This window comes from Diplotaxodon limnothrissa, linkage group LG14, assembly GCF_057381915.1.
Source record: "Diplotaxodon limnothrissa isolate DT_005_m linkage group LG14, D_limnothrissa_male_GT1.1, whole genome shotgun sequence".
Lineage (NCBI taxonomy): Eukaryota > Metazoa > Chordata > Actinopteri > Cichliformes > Cichlidae > Diplotaxodon > Diplotaxodon limnothrissa.
Window position 1 is genome coordinate 14,397,166 of NC_140609.1, and position 12,476 is coordinate 14,409,641.

The 12,476-nt window shown below is 41.9% G+C and overlaps 2 protein-coding genes across 2 annotated transcripts; both read left to right on the plus strand.

The window, feature by feature from the left end:
• Positions 1 to 632: 632 nt before the first annotated feature.
• On the plus strand, positions 633 to 9,605 carry slc19a3b (solute carrier family 19 member 3b). Its single transcript, XM_085370538.1, has 8 exons — positions 633 to 782; positions 6,301 to 6,480; positions 6,829 to 6,994; positions 7,116 to 7,416; positions 7,610 to 7,761; positions 8,623 to 8,815; positions 9,045 to 9,186; positions 9,453 to 9,605. The coding sequence occupies exons 1-8, from the start codon at positions 633 to 635 to the stop codon at positions 9,603 to 9,605; spliced, it is 1,437 nt and encodes a 478-aa protein (XP_085226664.1).
• A 408-nt stretch (positions 9,606 to 10,013) lies between these two features.
• slc19a3a (solute carrier family 19 member 3a) lies at positions 10,014 to 12,448 on the plus strand. Its single transcript, XM_085370497.1, has 7 exons — positions 10,014 to 10,160; positions 10,469 to 10,704; positions 10,787 to 11,267; positions 11,516 to 11,594; positions 11,723 to 11,915; positions 12,066 to 12,207; positions 12,299 to 12,448. Exons 1-7 carry the CDS (start codon positions 10,014 to 10,016, stop codon positions 12,446 to 12,448), a joined length of 1,428 nt encoding a protein of 475 aa, XP_085226623.1.
• The last annotated feature ends 28 nt before the right edge of the window (positions 12,449 to 12,476 follow it).

The window sequence follows — 12,476 nt, forward strand, 5'->3', positions numbered from 1 at the left end:
ATTTTTTTCCCCCTTAATAATAAACACTTTTATTTCGAAACAGCATTTTGTGTTTAAATGTATTTCTGGTGGCATTCATATGTAAATTTGTGTGATGGTCTGAATGATTTCAGTGTAATAAACATAAAAAAAACGGAAATAAGGAAGGAGGCAAACACTTTTTCACCCCACTGTATGCGGATGCCTTCATTTTGCCTGCAATCTCTAGCCAATCTTTTCATATAACTCAGTGCAGTGAGTGCAGTCATTTGTAGTAATAAATTGTTTGAAAACATCCAAATATTTCATGTTTTGTTTTATTAGCAGCTCTGTCTTTATACTCTGGGAGGGAATAGTCACTTGTATATTCCCAATATCAGTATGCCTATTAAGAGTGTGAGTCACTCCAATCCCACAATAAATGACTGTACTTATTTCCTCACCGTTCTTCTTGTCTGTTGCTCCCTGACAGGTCAAAGTCTGAATAAGGCATGTGTAGATGATTAAGTGTTTATATTCTAGCTACTTACAAGGTAACCTGACGAAAGCTCAAAGTGCTTTGGTATTAAACCAGATAGTGTTTTTTTAAATCAAGACTGAAGTGCAACTAAAAACAAAAGGAAACAGCAGGGAAATCTCGCTGAGATACTAACATGGGGTGCTGGGCCAAGTTGAAGTCATCTGGATGGGTTTACCCCACAGCCATCCTGTCACTCTATGGATTTTTTGCAAACTGTAGGGTTGCAGAACCTTTCCTGACACCATACCTTATTGGACCACGCAAGAACATTTCTGAAGAAGTGGTAAGGACTACGGACACACTTTCTGTCTTTTATTAAAAGGCAAGGCAAGTCAAGGCAAGTTTATTTATATACCACAATTCAACAACAAGGTGAATCAGTAGTTAAAATATAAGTTTTGAAATTTAAGCTTAAAAGTGTAGATTTGGTGTTTTATTCAAATGCAGCTGAGAATAGGTGAGTCTTGGATTTACCTGGATTTAAATAAACTGAGTGTTTCAGCTGATCTGAGGCTTTCTGGGAGTTTGTTCCAGATATATGGAGCATAAAAGCTGAATGCAGCTTCTCCGTGTCTGGTTCTGACTCTGAGAACTGATAAAAAACCGGATCCAGATGACCTGAGGGATCTGGAAGGTTCATACTGGGTCAGGAGGTCACTGATGTATTTTGGTCCTAAACCATTCAGAGCTTTATAGACCAGCATCAGAACTTTAAAGTCTATCCTCTGACGGACAGGCAGCCAGTGTAAGGACCTCAGAGCTGGACTGATGTGGTCCACTTTTTTGGTCTTAGTGAGGACTCGAGCAGCAGAGTTCTGAATGAGCTGTAGTTGTCTGACTGATTTTTTAGGTAGACCTGTAAAGATGCTGTTACAGTAATCAAGCCTACTAAAGATGAATGCGTGGACTAGTTTTTCCAGGTCCTGTTGAGACATCAGATCTTTTATCCTTGAAATATTCTTGAGGTGATAGTAAGCTGATTTTGTTATTGTCTTAATGTGTTTTTCTAAGTTTAGGTCTGCATCCATCACTACACCCAAATTTCTCGCCTGGTTTGTGGTTTTTTGGTGTATAGATTGAAGTTCTCTGGTGACCTGTAATCGTTTTTCTTTGGCGCCAAAGACTATTACCTCAGTTTTGTTTTTGTTTAGCTGGAAAAAATTGTGGCACAACCAGTCATTAATTTCCTCAATACATTTACCAAGAGCCTGTACAGGGCCTCGGTCTCCTGGTGACATTGTGATATATATTTGTGTGTCATCTGCATAGCTATGATAGTTTATTTTGTTGTTCTTTATAATCTGTGCCAGTGGGAGCATGTAGATGTTAAACAGAAGGGGTCCCAAGATGGAACCTTGGGGAACTCCTCATGTGATACTTGTCTGCTCAGATGTGAAGTTACCTATTGATACAAAGTATTCCCTGTTTTCTTAGTATGTTTTGAACCAGTTTAGTACAGTTCCTGAAAGACCTGCCCAGTTCTCCAGTCGTTTGAGTAATATGTTGTGGTCAACTGTATCAAATGCTGCACTGAGATCCAGTAAAACTAAGACTGACATTTTTCCACTGTCTGTATTCAGACATATGTCATTAAACACTTTGGTCAGAGCGGTTTCAGTGCTGTGGTTCTGTCTAAAACCTGACTGGAAGGCATCATTAGATTAGATTAGATTAGATTAGATTAGATTAGATTAGATGAAACTTTATTAATCTCTCGGGTGGGTTCCTCTGGGAAATTCAGTTATACAACAGTTCATAGCAGTTATTTTGTTTTAAGAAGTAATTGAGCTGTTGAGAAACTGCTTTTTCAATGATCTTACTTAAAAATGGGAGATTTGAGATCGGCCTGTAGTTGTTCATTTGTGTCATGTCAAGATTGTCGTTTTTCAGTATAGGTTTAATTACAGCAGTTTTTAGTGGTTCTGGAAACACGCCTGATATTAAAGAAAAGTTGACGATCTGTAACAGGTCTGACTCGAAGACTTTGAGACCTTTTTGAAAAAACTTGTTGGCAGGCCATCTAAACAGCAGGAGGAGGAGTTCAGTTGACATAAGATGTCCCCCGGGTCTTTGCTGTTAATCGGGTGAAACTGTTTCATGGTGTTTAAACAGTTTTTCAGTGGACACGGTACATATCCTGAATATGCTGTTGATGTACCAATTGCTTGTCTAATCTTTTGGATTTTTTTCTGTGAAGAATTTGGCAAAGTCATTGCAGGCCATGGTCGAATGAAGTTCAGCTGCCACTGACACAGGAGGGTTTGTTAGCCTGTCAACTGTAGAAAATAAGACCCGAGCATTATGGCTGTTTTTAGTGATGATGTCAGAGAAGTAGGACCTCCTTGCACTCCTCAGTTGTAAATTATAATTGTGAAGTTTTTCTTTATAGATGTCATAGTGAACCTGGAGGTTTGTTTTTCTCCATCTGTGCTCATCTTTCCTACACTCTCTTTTTTCATTTTTCACCAGTGTGGAGTTTCTCCATGGAGACTTTTTCCTTCCAGAGATAACCTTCACCTTAATGGGAGCAATAGTGTCCATTACATTTAACATTTTAGCATTGAAGCTATTGACGAGCTCATTGACTGAACCTCTGGACAGGCCAGGTGTTAATGGGAAGACCTGGTTAAATATCTCACTACTGTGTTCTGTTATACACCGTTTTGTGATCACTGCTGTTGATATATTTGTGTGGGCTGAAATTTTACTTTCAAAGAAAACACAGTAATGATCAGACAGGCCCACATCAGACACAGTAACGTTTGAAATGCTCAGGCCCTTGGAGATCAGTAGGTCAAGAGTGTGTCCTCTATTATGTGTGGCCTCTGTTACATGCTGAGTCAGCCCAAAGTTGCCCAGAGTGTTACTCAGGTCTTTAGTCCCTTTGTCCTGAGGGTTGTCCACATGGATCAGATCACAGACAGCAGTTCACTGAGGTCATTAAAAAAGTCTGTGCAGTATTTGGGAGGCCTGTAAACATTAAGAAACACAACTTTGGATGGGGCCTTCAGCTGTAAAGATTCAAAAGACTGAAAACTTCCAGGAGATAGCTGCTTACATTGAAATGATTCATTAAATAAGACAGCAACCCCCCCTCCTCTCCTGCTCACCCTGGCCTCACTGATAAAACTGTAGTTAGGAGGGGTCGTCTCGATGAGAACAGCTCCACTGTTACTTTGGTCCAACCAAGTTTCTGTTAAAAACATAAAATCAAGGCTGTGCTCAGTGATTAAATCATTAATTAAAAATGTTTTCCCAGCTAAAGATCTAACGTTTAATAAAGCCAGCTTAAGTGTTTTAGAGGTATTATTTGCCCCCTTGTGTTTGGGAGCAGTCTGTGGCACACAAGGTATGTTTACTATATTTAAAGATCTTTTAGAGTGCAGCTCTCTGTGTTTTGACCAGGCCACATGTCTCCTTCTGTCACCTAAAAGTACAGAAATTTTAAAACCTTCTAGTAAACAGGGACCCAGCTTCTCCTGGGAAAAGTCACCACTAGGGCTGGGCGATATATCGAGTTTTTTAAAAATATCAATATATTTTCATACGAGATATAAGATGTGACAATATCGTTTATATCGATATAGTCTATGTTACGTTATAATTATACTTGTGGAGCCGCAGGTTTGCCTCTCTTTCGTCCACTTATGTCTCTACGCAACGTTACTCGGCCTCGCCTCTCCTTCACTGAACACAACTCCCCCTCCCCCATAGCTTCACCTGCAGGCAATGACAAGATGAAAGAGGAAAATCTCCGCTAGCGAGTTACCTCGGATCGCCCCGTGCGTGGGGCTGGACGGTGTCAACGTGTTAGCGAGCTAACCGCGCTAACGACATGCAGCCAGGAGGGGCTGCACGGCCTAAAATCCTTTCATTTTCTCAAAAATCGACAGTGCACCTTATGTATGAATTCTGGTTGTGCTTACTGACCGCGAACCGATTTTATGTGGTACACAGCGCTCAGCAATCTGTCAAAAAATGTTTTAATATGACTTTGCTAAGCTACGGAGCTGCACCGCTTGATGGAGCCGCCTCGCGGAGTGATAGTACTGTGCTTCAACGTAATATTACCGTACTGTGTGTGTATAAGGACCACAAATGGCACCTGTTCAGAGACGTGGTGCAGCTGTGAAATCTGTCTCTTTGTTATTACGCTCAGCGTCTATTAGTTTACATTTTGACTGCACAATTGTGAGCTTTTCGTTATGCACAAAAACAACATTGTTTTCTTTTATTTATGGACCATGATTATTTAATAAATGCTGATAATTTATTTTTGAGTAATTTCTTCATGTACATCTACGCTGTATGTAAAGAAAATGCCCATTTGACATCTGGGACACAGTGTGACTAAGAACTCTCTTTTTGTTCTTAACTTATGGCTTAAAAAAAAAACAGAGATATATATCTTATATCGCCATCCAGCTAAAAAATATCGAGATATGAATTTTGGGTAATATCGCCCAGCCCTAGTCACCACTGCCATAATCCTCGCAGCCCGGACCCTCCACACATCACACATCAGACTGCGGAGACAGAGCATGAAGGTGGTAAGGAGGAGCTAAGGGGGACGAGGCTGGGCAATGTAACTTCGATTACTCTGTTGAGGGCGGGGCTCGATGGCGAACCTTTGGCTGCTCTGGTGGGGGGTTATGGGGGACAAAAAGGGATTTGGCTGGGGGGTAGATCTGAGCCCAGCATTGACCTGCTCTATCATCTCCTCAGTGAATTTCAGGTGTGGCGAGGAGGGAGAAAGGGAGGGGGAGGAGGGTGATGGCCTGTCAGGGGTTTGGGGGACTGGGGAAGGTCGTGGTCCTTGGTCCTGGTCGTTGGTGTTGTTGAGAGAGTTGGAGGCAAATAGGGACCCCTCTTCTCGCCTCTGATGTCTCTCCTTTCTGCAGCTCATCCCAGGTGGGGGCAGATGAGGCTCCTCCTCAAGGTTTCTGCTGGGCTTTGTCTGTTCTTGCAGTACTGTTTGTTCCTCTTTATGAGATAGCTCCTCGTTTATCTCAGCCTTGGTGCTTGGTGCCATCAGATGGATGATGTATGGAATAAAACAAGCTGGAGGTGAACAGTTTCACCCCTGACTTGTTAAAATTAAATCCATTTGCTTTAAACAGATGCCTGCGTTCCCCTAAAATATTAAAATTATCAATAAAATGCACTGAGTGGTCAGTACATGCTGATATAAGCCATTTATTCAGTGCAAACAACCTGCTGAATCTCTCATCTCCTCCTCTGACAGGCGGTACAGGTCCACTGATGAATACAGCTGCATTCAGAGAGTTTACAGTATTTAATAATCCAGTAAAGTCCCGTTTCAGAACCTCCGTCTGTTGTTTGGACACATCGTTTGACCCTGTATGCAGAACAATGTTTGTCACAGTTGGATATTCCTCTGCAATTTGAAGAATTCTCTCAATCAGGTTGTTTGACCATATCCTTAGGAAACAGAGGACTTTAGTGTTCTTACCGCACATCCTTTGTACATCCTTTACAGCAGAGTCAGCCACAATCAGAGTTTCAGGCCTAGCCTTTAGCTTTCCCTGTGGCCTTTTACTTTTCAACAGATTTTCAGACCTTACTTCACTGCTTTTAGATGGATGGTTGTCCGATATAGATCCAGGGTCCTTTGATAGTGGAGCAAATCTGTTCTGCAGTTTCACATTCAGCACTTATATGAAAGCAAAACAAAACAAATAAACATGCATCAGTTTTCATAAGCAGTGCGATATGCATGTCATGAAAAAGAAGTACAAATGGGATCATCAGTACTGTTTTGTGGTGCTTGTGGTTTCCAGCTGACCAACTACCTGTTTCCTATCTGGACGTATTCCTACCTGGCCTTTCTTTTCCCCGTCTTCCTCCTGACTGACTTCCTGAGGTACAAACCCCTTATTATAGTACAGGGGTTCTTTCTCATCACCAACTATATTCTACTGTGCTTTGTCCCAGGTCTTCCTGCTATGACTTTCCTTCAGGTCAGTTAAAACTTCTTGTTGTTGTTTCAAGAATGATTAATATATAACACTGAAAGGTGCTGTGAAAAAAAATACTTTGCCACTTCCTGATTTCTTACTATTTTGCATACTTGACACACTTACATCCTTCGGATCATCAAACAATTTTTACTGTTAAATGTAGCTAGTCACAATCTTTTTCACACAGGGCCGGGCAGGTTTGGATCGCTTTCTTACCCTTGAAGAAATCTTTTAAAAGCTTTTGTATTTATTCCGGTTATCACAACTTAAATCATACCGTTGTTAATGCATTTAATAGAGTTTATCATGATCTACTGCCTCTTTACAACTGCTCTATTCCATCAACAGGTCAACTATGCTGTAGTGACTTCCACGGAGGTTGCCTACTTTTCCTATATTTACAGTGTAATTCCAGTAGAGAATTACCAAAGAGCTACTGGTTACCTGCGCAGTGCAATGTTGGCTGGATATACATTTGGCGCCACCCTTGGCCAAATGCTTGTCTCCCTTGCTGGTATGGGCTCGTAGTATTTGATCACAATAATATGAAAAATAACATTTGATGCATGACAAGAAAGAAAATTATGAACTGAACTTTAAACAAGCACTAATGAATGATCAATTGTAACCAACAGGCCTGGACTACTTCTATATCAATACTATTACCCTGGGAATTGTGAGCGTGGCATTTCTCGTCTCATTCTGGTTGCCCATGCCCCAGACAAGCATGTTCTTCAAAGGGAAGAAGGCTGCAGCAGTAGACTGCCAGCAAGAGGGGCCACAGGGAGAGAAGGAGTCAGTGACGGATAAGGATGGAGAAGGCTCGGGGAAAGGGAAGATGGAATATAATGGCAGTGCTGGCTACTGCAGCAGAGAAAACGTGGCCGCTGCAGTTCATCTGCTTTGGCAAAGCTTCAGGGAGTCCTACTCTTCTAGGCATTTCTTTTCTTTCAATATTTTTTTTAAACCACTAAGATGCTTTGAGTGCCCACTTGCATTTAATTAACACCTGGGATTACTACTAATTGGTCCAAATTTTTATAATGTATTCATAGGGTACTTCTTTTAAACAGTAGAAGTAGCTGTACAGTCATCATCATAATCTCTTGTCATAATTATCACCATTCAGACATTTAATCTACTGGTCCCTGTGGTGGGCTCTGGCCACAGCTGGTTACGTGCAGGTCTTCAACTACATCCAGCTTATGTGGGACCATATAGAGCCATCTGCCACATCATCCATCTACAACGGAGGAGTGGAGGCTGCGTGCTCTCTTGTAGGTAAGATTGGTGTTAGAGCGGGTTATTTTAGATTAAAAATAATAATTACAAGATGTTCCAGTCAAACGACTGTAACAGCGTGAATGTGTCTACATCAGTCAGGGTGAGATACATATTGTTTGTTTTGGTCTGACCTCATTTATTATATATAATATATATGCTCTTAATAAATGACATATGAGATAAATTGAGATAACTTTACTTTTCAACTTACTTTTATATCAGAGTAGAGGAAAAATGATGTAAGAGGGGGTCCACTCATTTGTACTGCAGTGAGCTGGAAGCAGGACTCTAATCAGAGTTCTCTGTCTCTGCTTCAATTAGAAAAGGCGAGAAGACTGCAGCACAACCACATCATGTAGCAAAATAACATTTAACAATGTCATTACAGGCTGCCATTTCTGAATGCACATAGATCTATAAAAACCTGCAATTAAAGGGAATCAGCTGTGCCATATCTGTGGTAACTGATTACACAGACAATGTGTATTGATTTTGAACGGGAATAGCAGCACCCTGGTCCTTTTGGTTTAAGCTCGGCCCGCCTCAGTGCGAGAAGAAGAAGAGTAATTGCTTCTATTAAGGAGATAGAGTTAAAAGGTAATGGATTCTTTGATTATTACTGATAGTTGTTTCCAGGAGTTGGGTGAAACTGGTTCATCATAATAAGCAAGCGTTGTGGAGGCCAGGAAATGCATGAGTGTGCATGAGGCCACCGCGGCCTTTATTCTCCCGTTAAAGGGAGGTTAGAAGTAATGGACGAATCAGGGAATGACAATGGGAAGGATGCAAATGTGCAGTGGAGGCGCCGTCCGCTGGGATGTCAGACTAATTGCTTTATTTTTCTTCTTCATGGGCCAGGTGCTGCAGCAGCCTTCTCTGTGGGCTACATCAAGGTGACCTGGGTTGTGTGGGGAGAGCTGGCTTTGGGGATGTTCTCAGCTGTAGGGTCAGGTGCTGTGTTTCTGATGGCATTCACGAGCAGCATCTGGGTATGCTACATCGGTTATGCCATATTTAAATCCTGTTACATGCTCCTCATCACCATCACAACGTAAGTGCATGATAGAATTTCTCCACGCTGCTCCTCTAAATGTGTTTTAAAAGTGACAAGAACAACTTAAAGAATTCATTCAAACGGACTGTTTTGTCAGTTCAATACAGAGGAAAGGATGACAATATTAGTTTAGAGTCAGCTTACTGGTTGCAGTGCCATACAAATCTATTGCAGTCTTAGAGTATGTGCTGAATCTCTCATAATTATAAGGACTTTGTCACCGCAGGTTTCAGATCGCCTCTAACCTCTCCATGGAGTGCTATGCTCTGACTTTTGGGATCAACACTTTTGTAGCCCTCTCACTGCAGACCATCATTACAGTCACAGTTGTTGATGAAGCTGCACTGGGGCTGGACATCGTGACGCAGGTACGTGTACAGGCTGTAATTATACTACTGCGTATTTGAATGGCAGCACACGGGGATTTAACAACAACTCAAAGTCAAGAACCCGATGGCCCCTTCAGCGTTCTGCTGCTTAACTGAAGCACTGAAATGTGAGGACAGAGTGACACCTGGTGGTTATCATTAGCTGTTGCACGCAGGTCTATTTGATGCAGGTGGTTCACTGCCATAGCATAGATAAAATAATTCTAATAATGCTTAGGATTATGTGTCGTCTCTCTGCTCTGCAGTTTATCATCTATGGCAGCTACTATGCTGTCATATCGCTGCTCTTTTTGATCCGAGGAACCTACACCGCCTGTGTGAACAAACCCTGTCTCCGGCACACGGAAGCCAAGGAACCTGAGTGTGTGGAGGAGGTGATTGCTGCAGAGCGTCTCTGACCTGTGTCAGTGCCCGACAGGTTTTTGGAAGATTGGAACTAATTTACCTTAAACAGCTGCAAATTAACTAACGAGAGCTTGTAAATATGCTTTTCTTAAACACTACAAACTGTAACATTAAACGTTTATACACTGAAAAGCAAACATTTATGTGTTGTGTATTTTTGCTATCTGCAACCCAGACAGGAAGACAAACAACACAATAAAACAGTTACTTCTGATTGGTATTAAAGTCCAGAGTTTTGGGCGCTTACCTGTTTAATTTATCAAAGTTTTATCTCAGCTTGTGCTCGAGTGTCACCAAGATTGTGTTGCTCTTTGACCAGGTTGCTGATTAACAAAATGCCTAGAGAGTTGTGAGGTATTTTTCCCCCATCACACACTTACACATGAAACAGGAAAGCCAACATGGAGGCAGTGAAGAAGTGGAGATCAGACTGGAAGTATCCCACTATTCTGCTTTGCATTTATGGATTCTTCAGCACAGTTAAACCACTGGAGCCTTTTCTCATCCCATATTTGACAGGACCAGATAAGAATCTGACAACTGAGCAGGTATATATGACATATGCTAGAAAGGCTATAGTGTAATTCAATCAAAACAGACTTAGAAAAGAAATGATTTTCAGTTTTTCGGTCCTTATGGTGAAAAAGTTGGTAACTTTCTCTTTTGTACATGCTGCAATTACAAATAATCACACTCACATGCACACACAAGCTGGTGATTCATAGCAGAGAGATAACCGGCATCTTTAAAAAAATAAAAAATCTAAGTGCTAGAAATCCAATCAAGATTCTGAAACCTTTAATCATTTGCTATAAAGTCATGCATTTCCTGCCTTTGATGAGTTTTTCCCTGACAGGTCAACAATCAAATTTTCCCAGTGTGGACATACTCCTATCTGTCCGTACTAGTGCCGGTGTTCCTTCTCACTGACTGGCTGCGTTACATGCCTGTAGTGGTGTTTCAGTGTGTTATGCTCTTCATCACCACAGCACTGCCGCTGTGGACAGCAAGTGTGCCAGCCATGCAGGCTACGCAGTTCTTTTACGGAGTCGTGACAGCCAGCGACATAGCCTACTTCTCCTACATTTACAGGTCATGTAGTACATCTCACAGATTTGGATTTTTAGCATTGCTCATGGGAGACTTGACATTTTGAATATGCTCTTTATTACAGTGTAATAGATTTGAAGAGATACCGGAAGGCCACCTCTTACAGCCGCAGTGTCCAGCTCCTGGGGTATACAGTGGGCTCCGTGTTGGGTCAGCTGCTTGTCAGCTTCGACCTCATGTCATACAACAACATCCTGGTGTTCACTCTGGTTCTCACTGCCATCGCTCTCCTCACTTCCTTCTTCTTGCCAGTGCCACAGAAGAGCATGTTCTTTCATCAAAGACGTGGGAGACAGACTGCAGCAGAACAGTCAAACACAATAAATGCATCACTGGAAAATGGAGGAGGTGAAATGGAGAGTGGAGAAGGAGAGCCTGATGCTGAGAAGCTTGAGGAATCTATCGTTACGCAGAGTTGCGGCCAAGTCCTCCTCCAGCTGTGGAGGGATTTCCGCCACTGCTATTCCTCTAGACAGCTGCTCTACTGGTCTGTGTGGTGGGCAATGGCTACCTGTGGGTATAACCAGACTGTCAACTATGTGCAGGTCAGTTATGAAGGCAGCATAAACAAAAATGTGAGCTGTAAAAGCATCTGAATCACTGCAGCAATCCAAATTGCTACTGGGGGCTGCTTTACGATGGGTTTACCTGCAGTGAACAAGTAGTGCCTTGTAGTTGCTGAAGCCTTCTCTTGTGTTAATAAAAGGCATTTTAGATATATATTTTAAACAGAAATAATTAAACACACACACATCCTTGAACAACTTAATGATACCCACACCATACTGCGCAGGTGCTGTGGGAGCATGTGCAGCCTTCTCAGAACTTCAGCATTTACAACGGAGGCGTGGAGGCAGTCTCAAACCTCTTAAGTAAGCAACATTAGATGGCATTTCCCCCCCTCCCTAAATCAAATGGAAGTTATCAGGGACACATAAGATTTCTCAGTACCTAATCAGCTGTCCTAATTTGTCTTATCCCACGTGTACATGCTTTCCAGGTGCAGCCACTGCCTACGGGATAGGCTTTACTGAGGTAAGATGGGAGCAGTGGGGAGAGCTGGCCCTGGGTGGTTTCTCTGGACTGAGTGCAGCTTCACTGTTCCTCATGACTTTCACTGGCAACATTTGGGTCTGCTACAGCGGTTACGTCGTTTTCAAGTCACTGTACATGACGCTGATAACTATAGCAATGTAAGAGTGTCAAGTCACATCAGGGTTATACTTTACCACAGTTTAGTTTGATTTTTATTGCAGATATAAGAGCAAAAAAGCTAAAAAATAAAATAAAAATTAAAAAAACCCTCCCCAACCTTTAGATTAAGACAAATTCTATGCTTGCAGGTATCAGATTGCAGCTGATCTCTCAATGGAAAGATATGCACTAGTCTTTGGGGCAAATACCTTTGGAGCACTGGCTCTACAGACGATTATCACGTCTGTTGTAGTTGACAGTAGAGGGCTAGGCCTGGCCATCATTCCCCAGGTAAGCCATCAGATCACAAAATATGTACAGCAGCACTGTTTATTTGTCCATTAGCATCATTAACCTTTTAAACATGTACTCTTCTTTGCAGTTCACCGTGTATTCCAGCTACTTCTTGGTTATCTCTGTTGTTTTTTTACTTCGGGGTCTGTTCAGTATTTGGAGAGCACAAAGAAGCAGAAAAGAGACAATTCCTCCAGACAAAGATGAAACTCCAGGCAGCGAAGAACACAGATTCTGAACACGTATAGAGCGTTATAGTGTATCAC

What these genes read in the sequence shown, in the direction of transcription:
- slc19a3b (XM_085370538.1), top strand. Translation starts at nt 633, where the DNA reads ATGGGGTGCTGGGCCAAGTTGAAGTCATCTGGATGGGTTTACCCCACA. An exon ending in AGAACATTTCTGAAGAAGTG is followed by an intron (nt 783 to 6,300) that starts GTAAGGACTACG and finishes TGTGGTTTCCAG; the next exon opens with CTGACCAACTACCTGTTTCC. An exon ending in CTGCTATGACTTTCCTTCAG is followed by an intron (nt 6,481 to 6,828) that starts GTCAGTTAAAAC and finishes TTCCATCAACAG; the next exon opens with GTCAACTATGCTGTAGTGAC.
- slc19a3a (XM_085370497.1), top strand. Translation starts at nt 10,014, where the DNA reads ATGGAGGCAGTGAAGAAGTGGAGATCAGACTGGAAGTATCCCACTATT. An exon ending in GGCAGTCTCAAACCTCTTAA is followed by an intron (nt 11,595 to 11,722) that starts GTAAGCAACATT and finishes CATGCTTTCCAG; the next exon opens with GTGCAGCCACTGCCTACGGG. An exon ending in GCCTGGCCATCATTCCCCAG is followed by an intron (nt 12,208 to 12,298) that starts GTAAGCCATCAG and finishes TCTTCTTTGCAG; the next exon opens with TTCACCGTGTATTCCAGCTA.